Genomic DNA, 13,682 nt, shown 5'->3' with positions numbered 1-13,682 from the left:
TAAGCCCTACCCCGAAACTAAGACCTAGCATGATTTTCAGGGATGGCTGCAATATAAGACCTACCCCAAAAATAAGCCTTAGTAAAATCCTTGATCTCAGCCCCTCCTTCTGCAGTATTCGGAGAGGGAAAGTAGAGCTCTGGAGGGTCACGTGAGTGCCCAGCAGCGCTGTAAATAAGGTATTTTCCACAATAAAGTTACAAAAGGAGACACACTGCACATTACATATTCTTTTTACAAAATTGATTACATATTTTTACAATGACTTTATCCAAGGTTTATTTTTGGGATTACAGAATATCATAATGCTGACTCCTGAGCTGACAGGGAGAGAGGGGGAGAGAACTTTTTTTTATTATTTTATTCCAGGTTTTTTAGAACATAAAGAGGGCTAAATGACAGTACACTGTGCTGTCTACCATGCTTTAAAGGATCAGAATATTTATTTATTTTAGGGTTACAATCCCTTTAAGATCGTCTTTTTACATACCATAAATAAATAAGACATCCCCTGAAAATAAGCCCTAGTGTGTTTTTTGTAGCCATATTTTCGGGGAAACACGGTAGCTATAATAAGGTATTTACAAGCTTAGTTTTAATAAAACAATTATACAGTGTGGTATGCCTACATAAAATTAGAGGGGCTGGCAGTGGCAATTGGTAATATTTTATTCTCTCCGAATAGCGGCGGGGGGGGGGGGGGGGGGACAGAGACACAATTATGGAGCTGACAGGCAGGGAGGGAGGGGATGAGGGGGACAGAGTAGAGCTGCGGATGACAGAGTCATGCAGGTGGACCACGGTGATCAGGGCTCAGCAGCCATGATTATCATGGTCAGAACACAGAGGGGGACACAGGAAGTGTCAGGATCAGCCAGTTAAGAGAGGGGCAAATTAGATAGCACAAGCACTGTGCTGTTTAATCTGCTATAAAGGAAGAGTATCATTTTTTTTAAGGGTAACAAACACTTTAAAAACTCACCTTTCCTGGTTGGTACTTAGACTGCTACCCTTGCTTCCCTGTTTGCAGATGTCTCCTTTGCTTAGCTGGCTGCAAAGGAGACAATCGGGCATGCACTGCAGGCCAGGCTGCATGCATCCATTAAATCACACAGCACCTGGCAAGCCATGTCACCGCTCCTAGCTTCTGACACACAGCTGCAGGTGCCTATCACTACTCTACTCTACCCCCACCTCTCCTCTGCAACCAGGAAATTCCAGCGCTGATCATGGAGGGCCTGGCAGTGGTGACAAAAACAGCAGGTTGTTTGAAGATGGGGAGGTTGTAAATGTACTGGGGGATTTTTTTTTTTACCTTAAAGTAATATGAAAGGTTTTTTTTGTTTTTTTCCTTAAGCAAACATGTCATACTTACCTGCTCTGTGTAATGATTTTGCACAGAGCAGCCCCAATCCTCTTCTTCTCAGGTCCCCCGCTGATGCTTCTGGTTCCTCCGCCTTGACCAGTGCCCCCAATAGCAAGCTGCTTGTTCCATGAGACACATAGAACCACAGCTCAGCCCCATCCTCACTCTCTTCTCATTGGCTCACTGGCTGTGATTAACAGCAGTGGGAGCCAATGGCTTCCGCTGCTGTCTCAGCCAATGAGGAAACAGAGACCCGGAACAGCCGAAGCTCCCGTGCACATTACTGGATTGAGAGGGGGCTCAGGTGAATATTGTGGGGAGCAGTACACAGAAGGTTTTTTTTTTTACCTTCATGTATAGAATACATAAAGGTAAAAAACCTTCAGCCTTTAAACCACTTCAATGCTGTGAATGCAACAAGGTAAAAAATGTTTATCCTTTAGGCCCAGTTCACACTGCTGCGACTTTGAAGCGACACTCCAACATGACTTTGGCATGACTTGCATACTACTTCTTTAACAGAAGTCAATGCAAGTTGAGCTGACGTCACACCAAAAGTAATGTAAGAACCTTTTTTCTAAGTCGAAGTTATACTAGTATTAGAATGGTTCCATTGCACTTAATGGGGCACGACTTGTGCTCTCAAAGTTGGAGCGCATGTCACACCAGTATAAACCGGGCCCTAGTCCTACCTAAAATTTTCACTTGATTACCCTTTCCACGCTAAACAATGTGGATAGATGAATAAGCAATGCCAGCTAAAGTATTCTGACTGCCGGCGTGGCTGATAAAATACCTGAACAGTGTCTGCATCTAAATGTAAAAGTATAATGAAAAAAAATAGTTTAGCTCATAATTAAACTGTGAGCCAGGCCTTCCCATCCAACATCAGCGCCTGGCCTCACAAATGCTCTTCTGGAAGAATGGTCAAACATTCCCATAGACTCACTCCTAAACCCAGAAGAGTTGAAGCTGTTATAGCTGCAAAGGATGGGCCAACTTACTATTGAACCCTACAGACTAAGACTGGAATGCCATTAAAATTCATGTGCCTGTGAAGGCAGGCGTCCCAATACTTTTGGTAATATAGTGTATATGGTGGGGGCAAGTGTGCAACTGCAGACAAGAGCAGCTTAAAGTGGAACTTTAGCCTATGGAAATAATATTAGCGGACAGGCAGGTTTTTGAATGCAGAAGAGACATGCTTTGTCTTTTCTGCATTAAAGCTACTTACCTGCCAGTCTGCCTTTGTACAGTGAACTGCGTATGCTAATTCTGACTGAAGTCATCCCCGCCCGGCCAATGACAGTGGCCAGCGATAGAGACCCAGAAGCCGACCACCTGAAGATGTCAGCGGCTGAGCGGGGAGCTTGAGGATGCCGCATTGCCGGAGCTGTGTAGAGTTGCATAGTTACATAGTAGTTAAGGTTGGAAAAAAAGACAATAGTCCATCCAGTTCAACCTGTGTAGGTGTGTGTGTGTCAGTGTCGATAATCATTTCCCAGATTCCTGTATGTTGTGTCCTTTAAGATGCACATACAAGAGCCTTTTAAAAATATCAATACTCCCCGCTGACACCACCAATTGTGGTAGAGAGTTCCACATTCTTATAGCCCTGAAAGTGAAATACCCTCTACGAAGCCTAATTTAAACTGCTTCTCCTCCATTCTCATTGTGTGTCCCGTGTCCTCTTACATTCCCTGAGACTAAATAGCTTTTTTCCTATGCTGGGATCACCATTGAGGCATTTGTAAATCACTATCATGTCCTCTCTCAAGCATGCCTTCTCCAGCGAATTTTTTTTTAATCTTGTAGTTGTTCCTCATAATTGAGGTCCTCCAATCCCCTTATTAATTTTGTTGCACTTCTCTGCACTCTTTCCAGCTCATCCCTTCTAAAGACTGATGACCAGAACTGGACAGAAAACTCCAGATGTGGCCAGACCAGAGTTTTATAAAATGTCAGGATTATAGTTTTAGCTCTGGAGTAGATCCCCTTTTTATGCATGCTAATATTCTGCAGGCTTTGATAGCTGCAGCTTGACACTGCATGCTATTGCTCAGTCTGTCTTCCACTAGAACCCCCAGATCTTTCTACATCCTTGATTTCCCCAGAGTATTGTTCCGCTTTAAGCTGGCTACAGACTAATCAAAATTCCTCCAGCCGAATTTCAATCAGTGTGTGGCTGTCCCTGCTTGACAGAAGCAGATTGTTTAATCAACTTCTTTAAAAGGGGCATGGTGGAAAAGCTTCCTCAATCAGCGGCCACAGCCGCTGATCAGTGTATTCTGAGAGTGGCAGGTTCCACTGCCAGAATACATTGTACCAGTGGGGGGATTCCTCCATCCACCTCCTCTGTGTGGATGTAGAAATTGGTTTGTCTTTTTTTTTCACTCAGTCTGCTGACCGAAGGAAACAAAAACTAACCATGTATGGCAAACTTTAGGCCTTGTTTACATGGGTGTATACCCATGTGGAAACCATTTTTACCTACACGGGGATGCATAGGTATTCCGTGCATCCCCATGCAGACAGTCCCATGTATGTCAAGTTGGGCACAGCGGTTGCAGAGACACAGCCGCTGCTCCCTATTTGACATTTGTGTGGGTGTGTGTCCTTAAACACAGACAGTACGAGTTTGGGGACACGCACCAGCACCAATTGTCAACTTGGGAGCAGCACTTGTGTCCTTGCAACTGCTGCTTCCAATAGACATGAATGGGACTGCCCGCATGTGGTTGCACAGTACTCCCTCGCACAGGTGTATATTTAACCTCTTGCCGACCACCCACCGTAGTATTACAGCGGCAGGGCGGCTCGGCTGCACAAAATCACGTAGTACTACGCGATTCCGTGCACGAAGTCTCGGCCGCTGCTCCTGCCGCAATCCTCAAATAAACTGACAGAAGACCCGCCTGCTTATGTAAACAAAGCAGGCGAGTCTTCTGTCAGACAGGCAGGGAGATAAGAAACTTCGATCTCTCTGTGCCTGTCACATACACCCCCCCACACACACACAGTAAGCATATTTAGGCACACATTAACCCCTTTGATCAAACCCAGTGTTAACTCCTTCCCTGCCAGTGTCATTTATTCAGAAACAGTGCATAATATTTAGCACTGATTACTGTATTAAAGTGGAAACCCTCCTATCGTTTTCAAGCAAGGAAGCTGCCATCTTGGCCTCTGTTTAATATTCAACTGCCATGATGCTGCACATGTGATCAGTTATGATACCAGCCATTGGATGGCTTGACAGTTTGGTTGAGAGCACAATCAATGGGAGTGTTACATTTCCGGCACATTTTTTTTCAAACTGTTAAATTAATGGGTTTACTTCCTCTTTAATGTCACTGGTCCCCAAAAAGTGTCAAAAATGTCAGTTAGGGGCTCAATCTGTCTGCCGCAATCCCGCTAAAAAACGCTGATCGCAGCCATTCCTAATAAAAACAAAAAAATTTCCAAAAATCTATCCCGTAGTTTGTAAACGCTATAACTTTTGCGCAAACCAATTAAAATACGCTTTTTTGGATTTTCTTTTACCAAAAAATATGTAGCAGAAAACAAATTGGCCTAAACTGATAAAAAAATTTGACTGTTTTTTGTTAAGAATGTTTTATAGCAGAAAGTAAAAAATATGGCGGGTTTTTTTTCTTTCAAAATTGTCGATCTTTTTTTGTTTATAGCGCAAAATCTAAAAACCGCAGAGGTGATCAAATACCACCAAAAGAAAGCTCTGTTTGTGGGAAAAAAGGACATCAATTGTATTTGGGTACACCGTCGCAAGACCCCGCAATTTTTCGTTAAAGTAACGCAGTGCCGAATCACAAAAAATGGCCTGGTCATTAAGGGGGTAAAACCTTCCAGGGCTGAAGTGGTTAAGTAAACCCGTGTGAACAAAGCCATACTCCTTATTCTTCTAAACATAAGAAGCATTGGGTGGGTTTTGGTGGGGTATTGCAAGAGAAGATTGTTTCAAATTCCTAAAGTTAGGTTTGAAGTCTAAAACAACCTCTAATCTTCTTTATAATTAGGCTGTGCATAGGAACCCTTAATCTATGCCTGAGGCAGAAATAAATCTCAGCAAAATAAACCAAGCAGAAATCCATCCCGCTGAACAGCAGTATTTATCTAATAGCTGAGAGAAATCTGACATATGGATTACAAATATATATTTCTAAATGGTATCAATCATAAGTATTAGATGTCTGCAAAAAAAGAGGCCTCCTCCATCCCAGCCTACCTTGATCTCATCGATCCACTGTCGCACATTGAGGAAGCTCGTTTCTGATGTGACGTCATACATCAGCAGTACCCCGTGTGCTTTCCGGAAGTAAGACTTTGCTATACTGCGGAACCTAAGAGTACAAATATATACGTTGGACTTCATCAAGAAACAAATGTTTGAAATTAAAAAGGTTCTGTAGAAAAAAGTTAATCTGTGCACTTACTAAAGGAGGGATAGGATTACAGCCCTTGGATTCTAAACTGCTATATCCATAAACTCTATGGGAATGTGCATGTTCTTGCAAGTAATAGCGACACATAGAAATATCAAAATAAATGCCAAAAATATAAGTTTCTGTAGCTCCCAGCTAAGAATCTTAAGAATGCTGATTATATAGCAGTTTGGGATAAGAGTACATAAGTGACACTGACTTGGAGGGACTAAAAGTAGGACTAAAAGGCAAAACCTTTTATTTTTTCATTTTGTATAGAATAACAAAGGGTTATAGCCTCTGGAAGGGTTTTTTGCCATCTGTGTCCCATTGGGGAGTTCCTCTTCACTTCCTGTCCCATAGCCACAACAGGAAGTGAGAGGCAATCTTTCCAGTGTGAGGGAAATCCCTTGTATGTACTCACGAGAACTAATGTTCCCATTGGAAGATTTCCCCTTTATTTCTGTTCTGGCGGCCAATAGAATGTGGGACTTTCTTTGACTTTTGGTGATAATGGTCACCAGGACAAATAGAGGGGGCGAATCTCCCTAACAGGCACACAGACAGCAATAAAAGCCTGGCAGGTGTTGTAGTCCCTCTCCACTCCATCCAAAACTAAAAAAAAAAGTTTTTTATTTAGCTAGAAGTTTAGGCATGCCAATTTTTACAGTTCCCAGCTTGGACCAATGTAAGTATGTGCCATACCTGTGGGCACCACTACTACAGTGATCTCTACTAGCATCTAGGTCCCATGCCAAGTGTCTGTCCTGCTTCTTACTGAATGCCAGAGGACACCTGATTGTCACAGACCCCATTCAGAAAATGGTTTTCATTTTGTAAATGAATACAAAGTGTTCTTAGAATGGATGAGATGGAGATTGTAACACCTTCGCCCCGCCACGCCTTCTCTTCCAATCAAAGAATGCTTTGCATTCATGGAGAAAATGCACAGTGTTCCCTGAAAGGGGCCGTGCCAAGTGAGCAACCTCCTGTGTTCAGTGGGCAGCCACTTGGCACACGACCCAGAAGCTAATGGACATCCCTGGCGTGGCACTGTCTACTTCAGTGGTTTCCAGCTTCCACAGGGATCTCGCAGATACAGCATATACATACTGCAAAAACCCACAAGAATAAGGTTCTGGGTAATCTTTTGGTGCCAACACCCTAATCAGGGGAGATGCATCCAAAAAAATTCACACTACAAAAGAAACCACCACATAGGATAAAGCACCTCTAAGGCTACTAAAACAGTTTATTATAAATACTGGACATTAATAAACTATATTATAGTGCATGCCTGCAACACCTATGGGAAAGTCCCCCTATTCCAGTGATGGTGAACCTTGGCACCCCAGATGTTTTGGAACTACATTTCCCATGATGCTCAACTACACTGCAGAGTGCATGATGCTCATGCACTCTGCAGTGTAGTTGAGCATCATGGGAAATGTAGTTCCAAAACATCTGGGGTGCCAAGGTTCGCCATCACTGCCCTATGCCACCCCCCCCCCCCCCAACACCACTAACACCCCCCCCAACACCACTCCACCCTCCCCAGAGACCCACTCAAGCCCTAACAATCCCAATTGACCCCTAGTTCTCCTATGGATGTTATGCAAGGACACCCAAATGACCCGCTGGCTAAATATGGACACCGTATTTGTGTACTGGAAGAGGCAATCTATATGGAAGCCCAGATGACAAATGCTTGTCCATGAAGTTTATTTTTATGTCCAGTATTTATTAGAAACGGTTTTGGTAGCCTTAGAGGTGCTGTACCCTATGTGGTGGTTTCTTTTATGGCACAAACATACTTACCTTTGTCCAAGCTTAATCAATGTAACCATATAAAAATTGCCATACCTAAACCTAAACTTTAAATAAAACACGCCATGAAAGAAATATGGTGGTTGGTATTGCTAACCTCCTTCTGGAAATGTACCTTGCTTGGCTTTAACGTTGTCCAATTGGCTTCAGCACTTTCGCAGTCGCAGACCCGGAATAAAAGGGCAGTTTAGGAAACTCAGAGAAAAGTCATAACTTGTTTCATTTCAGTGGCCCAAAGTATTAAAGCAAGGGGGTCAGCTTGCATTTTCAGAATGAGAGGTTAGCAATAGCAGCCTTTGTGTTTTTCTTGTACCGGGTTTCCTTTAGCCATGGATTGGCCTGTAGCTTAGGACCAGCTACAGGCCAATCAGCCTATGGAACTATATGGGGTTAATTTACTTAAACTGGAGAGTGCAAAATCTGGTGCAGCTGTGCATGGTGGCCAATCAGCTTCTAACTTCAGTTTGTTCAGGGTCCTTTCACACGTGCTTTCCGCCCGGCGGACACCATTTTGCTCAGCGGGGATTGATCCACTGATCCCCGCTGAGCAGGCGAATGACAGCTCGGTCTCCGCTTACTTTGCAGAGATGGAGCTGTCAGATCCCTGCTCTCATATGGGAGATTGGATGAAAATGGACCGCCTGTCCGTTTTAATCCGATCCGATCTTCCAGATGGATGGCAAATAGGGTTTCCATCCGTCTGGATTTCACAGACCACGTCAGATCAGATAGCAGCAGGTGTCAGCGAACATGTCTCCGCTGACATCCGTCGCTCCATAGGGCTGCATGGAGCATCCGATCAGGTCAACCTGAAAAACTGACAGCTGAATCTGATCGGAAAGCCTGTGTGAAAGGGGACTTAGGCCAGTTTTTTTGGCGGATCTGAACGGTCCCCCCATGCATTCCTATGGGGCATCGGATGTCAGCGGAGACATATCCTCTGACATCCGACCCGATCCGTCAAATCTGGATGGATGGAAACCCTATTTTTCATCCGTCCAGCGGATCGGATCGGATGGGATCGGATGACAACGGACCGACGGTCCGTTCCCATCCGATTTCCCCCATAGAGATGCATGGGGAACTGACAGCTGTGTCTCCGCACTCAGCACGGAGACACAGCTGTCCTCCTGCTGCTCAGTGGGGGATCAGCGGCTCGATCCCCCGCTGAGAAAAACGGAATCCGTCCGGACGGATAGTGTGAAAGGGGCCTTAAGCTTGTCAATAAAACCCGAAAGCTGGTATCTATGCTGAGCTGTACCAAATTTTGCACTCTCCAGTTTTAGTAAATTAACCCTAAAGTATCAGCTGCAGGATATTATTATATAAAGCTTGCTTAACTATTACCAGCTGAAGATAAGAGTATGAGACGTGTGCAGCCATTCTCACAGGCCTGACACAGTTGCCAAACAGGAAGCTTAGTCCTGCAGGGACACCTGTAACACAGTAAACACAATCAATCTGACACTGACACTGAGAGATTACTGCACATACCTGTATGAGAAGAATGAAAAGGGGGGGGTCATAGGTAAAAGTTCAAGGTGAACATGCAAACGCCATGCAGGTAGTGTCTTTATGGGGATTGGAACCAAAGACCCCAGTGCTGCAAGGCAGAAGTGCCAACTACTAAGCCACTGTGCTGTTACACATTATAGTCCAGTGTTCGATATCCGTTTTGGATAGACTAGCCCTTTAAATTTTTGTTTACTGAGTTAACTGAGAGTGCTATATTTGCACATGAATAGTCTTATCAGCAATGCTAGGAATATATATTCAAGGTTTGCCCATACCTTTCCTGGCCAGCTGTGTCCCAGATCTGCAGCGTTGTATATTGCCCATCGACTAGAAGTTTCTTCATTTGAAAGTCAACTCCTAAAATGTAAAGAGAAGGATTCTTATCTGACATGTTTATAGCAACCTTGCAGTTAGAACACCATAAAGCAGTTTTTTTTATTTGAGCTGCAGTGTGCATCAGCCCCTAAATGCAAGAGATATGAAGATAGAAGAGGCAGAGCAGGTGATCAGGAATTGAATTAAATAGAAATGCAAATACAAAGCTGGTCGCACTGTGTACTTTGCAAAGTGCAGTTGCTTCAGAGCTATGAGGTAAAGCTTTACTTTACAAAGTATATCAAATCATGTGCAAGGAAAATAACAAAAAAAAAAAGAGCATTTTTGCTTGCACATGATTGGATGATGAAAGTTAACAGAACTTCTCAGTAACTAAGCCCTAGAGCCATACTTGCCAACTGTCCCGTTTTTGGCGGGACAGTCCCGGGAAGAAGGACCCTGTCCCGTGTAATTTAGTCTCCCGGGACTAGTCCCGGGAGATCAGTGTTGCCTCGGGCTGCCCGTAATTTGCTAAACCTCATTGGACACAGAAAATGCCCATCATAAGGCAGGACTAATCACAACCAATTATAGCTCTTGTGGGGGCGGTGCTGCAGTGTAGTATCGTGAGATGAAGGCTACAGTCTAATTTGAATGAAAGTTTGTGAGCCGAGAATGCGCCCCTTCTTTCCGCCCGAAGTCTGCTATTGTCCCCCTGGTAAGGAGCCGTGTGAGGAGTTCTCTCTCCTGTGTGTGTCTATCTGTCCCTCTGCATAGTAAGGGTCAATGTGGGGGAGAGCTGTCTACACCGGCATCTCTCACTGTGAAGGCAGCTCGGCTGCAGTGACAGCTCCTTCACAGTCCGGGGGGGAGGCGGGGTGGGCGCTGCTGCAGCGAGAACAAGCAAGATGAGTGCCCGAGTCAGTGTGTGTGCTGCTAGGAGGGGGATGGTGCAGCTGCATATGGAGGAATTGATCTTTCCCTATTCTTCCTGCAGTATTCTGTGGCTGCAGGAAGAATAGAGAAAGATCAATTCCTCCATATGCAGCTGCACCATCCCCCTCCTATACAACTTCTTTTGCTGGCCCCCCTAGTGTTCTCCAGCCCCCCCCCCCAAAGCCCTTAGCCTCCCCTCAGTGCCAGTAGCCCCCCCCTAGTGCCCCATAGCCCCCCCCGCCAGTGGTCTTTAGCCCCCCCCAGTGCTTTTCATCCCCCCCATGCTCTCTGGTTCCCCCAGTGCTCTCCACCCCCCTGTGCTCCCTGGCTCCACCCTCTGTGATTTCTAGTTTCCCCCCTTCTCTTCATCCACCTGGTTTTCCCTGCCTGCCCCCCCCCCCCAGTGCTACCTGTCCCCCCCTCCCCCCAGTGCTCTCCATCTCCTGCGCCTTCTAACCCCCCTGCAATGCTTTCCAAACCCCCCCCTTAATTCTCTTCAGCCCCCCCCCCCGTGCCCTTGCTCTCTGCTTGCCCTGTGCTTTCTGCCCCCCTAGTGCTCTTCCGCAGTCTCTGACCATCTCTTGTATCATGTCCACAGTCTCTGACTATCTACTGTATCATGTCTGCAGTCTCTGTCCTTCTCTTGTATCATGTCCTCAGTCTCTGACCATCTCTTGTATCATGTCTGCAGTCTCTGACCATCTCTTGTATCATGTCTGCAGTCTCTGTCCTTCTCTTGTATCATGTCCTCAGTCTCTGACCATCTCTTGTATCATGTCCTCAGTCTCTGACCATCTCTTGTATCATGTCTGCAGTCTCTGACCATCTCTTGTATCATGTCTGCAGTCTCTGTCCTTCTCTTGTATCATGTCCTCAGTCTCTGACCATCTCCTGTATCACGTCTGCAGTCTCTGTCCTTCTCTTGTATCATGTCCTCAGTGTCTGACCATCTCTTGTATCATGTCCTCAGTCTCTGATCATCTCTTGTATCATGTCCTCAGTCTCTGACCATCTCCTGTATCACGTCTGCAGTCTCTGTCCTTCTCTTGTATCATGTCCTCAGTCTCTGACCATCTCTTGTATCATGTCCACAGTCTCTGATCATCTCTTGTATCATGTCCACAGTCTCTGATCATCTCCTGTATCATGTCTGCAGTCTCTGACAATCTCCTGTATCATGTCCTCAGTCTCTGATCATCTCTTGTATCATGTCCGCAGTCTCTGACCATCTCTTGTATCACGTCTGCAGTCTCTGTCCTTCTCTTGTATCATGTCCTCAGTCTCTGACCATCTCCTGTATCATGTCCTCAGTCTCTGACCATCTCTTGTATCATGTCCTCAGTATCTGACCATCTCTTGTATCATGTCCTCAGTCTCTGATCATCTACTGTATCATGTCCTCAGTCTCTGACCATCTACTGTATCATGTCCTCAGTCTCTGACCATCTACTGTATCATGTCCGCAGTCTCTGACCATCTACTGTATCATGTCCGCAGTCTCTGACCATCTCTTGTATCATGTCCGCAGTCTCTGACCATCTACTGTATCATGTCCTCAGTCTCTGACCATCTACTGTATCATGTCCTCAGTCTCTGACCATCTCTTGCATCATGTCCTCAGTCTCTGATCATCTCTTGTATTATGTCCTCAAGTCTCTGACCACCTCCTGTATCACGTCTGCAGTCTCTATCCTTCTCCTGTATCATGTCCTCAGTCTCTGACCATCTCTTGTATCATGTCCTTAGTATCTGACCATCTCTTGTATCATGTCCGCAGTCTCTGACCATCTACTGTATCATGTCCTCAGTCTCTGACCATCTACTGTATCATGTCCTCAGTGTCTGACCATCTCCTGTATCATGTCCTCAGTCTCTGATCATCTCTTGTATCATGTCTGCAGTCTCTGACCATCTCTTGCATCATGTCTGCAGTCTCTGTCCTTCTCTTGTATCATGTCCTCAGTCTCTGACCATCTACTGTATCATGTCCTCAGTCTCTGACCATCTCTTGTATCATGTCCTCAGTATCTGACCATCTCTTGTATCATTTCCCCAGTCTCTGATCATCTCTTGTATCATGTCCTCCTGAACTATGCCTATAGGATTACTTTGGTTTTGGGCTATCTTTACAGTTTAAGTGCAGTTCAAAATGCAGTCAATGGTGTTCAGTGTGAAAGGGTCCCAAATTCCGTATATATGCGACTCAGAGAGATCACCCCACACTGTTCAGGTAAGAGTAGTTAAGGGCTGGGGTGACAGTGGGGGGGGGGGGTCACAGGGCTGGGGTGATGGAGGGGTCACAGGTAAAGGATGGGGCGATGGAGAGGTTATAGGTTAGGGTTGGGGTGATGGAGGGGGTATAAGTTAGGGTTGGGGTGATGGAGGGGTCACAGGTCAAGGATGGGCAATGGAGGGGTACAGGTCAGGGTTGGGGTGATTAGGGGGGGGGTAGGGTTGAGGTGAATGGAGGGGCCACAGGTCAGGGTTGGGGTGATGGGTAAGTAGTTCAGGTAAGTCATCTCTCTCATCACTGTTCTTACAATGCAGAGGCCTCATGTTTTGTTTAGGATGCTGAAGTTGGCTTCTTATTTGACTGCTGAAGTTAGCCACTTTCTCAAACAGCTTCTTATTCGGGTCAAATATTTATTTACTAAACAATCATCTGCTAAGTTTGTAATGAAGTTGTGAAGTTTGGCAACAATTCTATCCCCCTAACTGCCATGTATTTAATGGGGTAATTTTGAATAAATACCTTTTTCTCTATAAAAACCATCTTGGCTCACCCAGATGTGACTTGTTTTGTTTTCATATAGTTGAGCACCCCTCTATTAGCCCACCTTCACATTGGTCTGATTTGACATGCAATGCAATGGCACCGTCTGCATCTGTGCAACGTTGCACCGATTCCCAACAGTAGTTTTTGTAATTCTCTCTTTATTGAGTAGACCCTATAATCTGATGATAAATAGGCGGAGATTAATTATGCTGAGTGGGCTGAGCTTTAGGGAAGTGGGTGTGGTGGGTAATTGACAGCTGTGCTGCAAAGTGTCCCTGGAAATTTTTTTTAAATGTTGGCAACTATGCTAGAGCAGGGGTATGGAACCTATGGCTCGTGAGCCAGACATGGCTCTTTTGATGGCTGCATCTGACTCACAGACAAATCTTTAATAAAGGCGGGCGTGTCCAGACGTGAGCCACGCTGGACGTGTAGTTCCAGAGCTCCGTCGTGTCTACCACTCAATCCAGTGCCATCCACGTAGCTGTGCCCGGTGCCAAGGAGATTT

At 45.3% G+C, this 13,682-nt stretch overlaps 1 protein-coding gene across 1 annotated transcript in view; it reads right to left on the bottom strand.

The window, feature by feature from the left end:
* LOC309553467 (ras and EF-hand domain-containing protein-like) overlaps positions 1-13,682 on the bottom strand; it is a 113,114-nt gene that overhangs the window by 8,934 nt on the left and 90,498 nt on the right. Inside the window, exons 13-14 of the mRNA XM_082254672.1 lie at positions 9,423-9,504; positions 5,610-5,724 (exon numbers count right to left, since the gene is read on the bottom strand). Of these exons, the coding sequence (XP_082110798.1) occupies positions 5,610-5,724; positions 9,423-9,504 (197 nt within the window). The remainder of the gene's footprint in view (positions 1-5,609; positions 5,725-9,422; positions 9,505-13,682) is intronic.

The sequence above is a fragment of the Pelophylax lessonae genome (genome assembly GCF_965119305.1).
Source record: "Pelophylax lessonae genome assembly, chromosome: 4".
In the NCBI taxonomy this organism is placed as follows: domain Eukaryota; kingdom Metazoa; phylum Chordata; class Amphibia; order Anura; family Ranidae; genus Pelophylax; species Pelophylax lessonae.
Note: the sequence above shows the minus strand (reverse complement) of the source record. Positions and strands in the feature narration are given on the sequence as shown.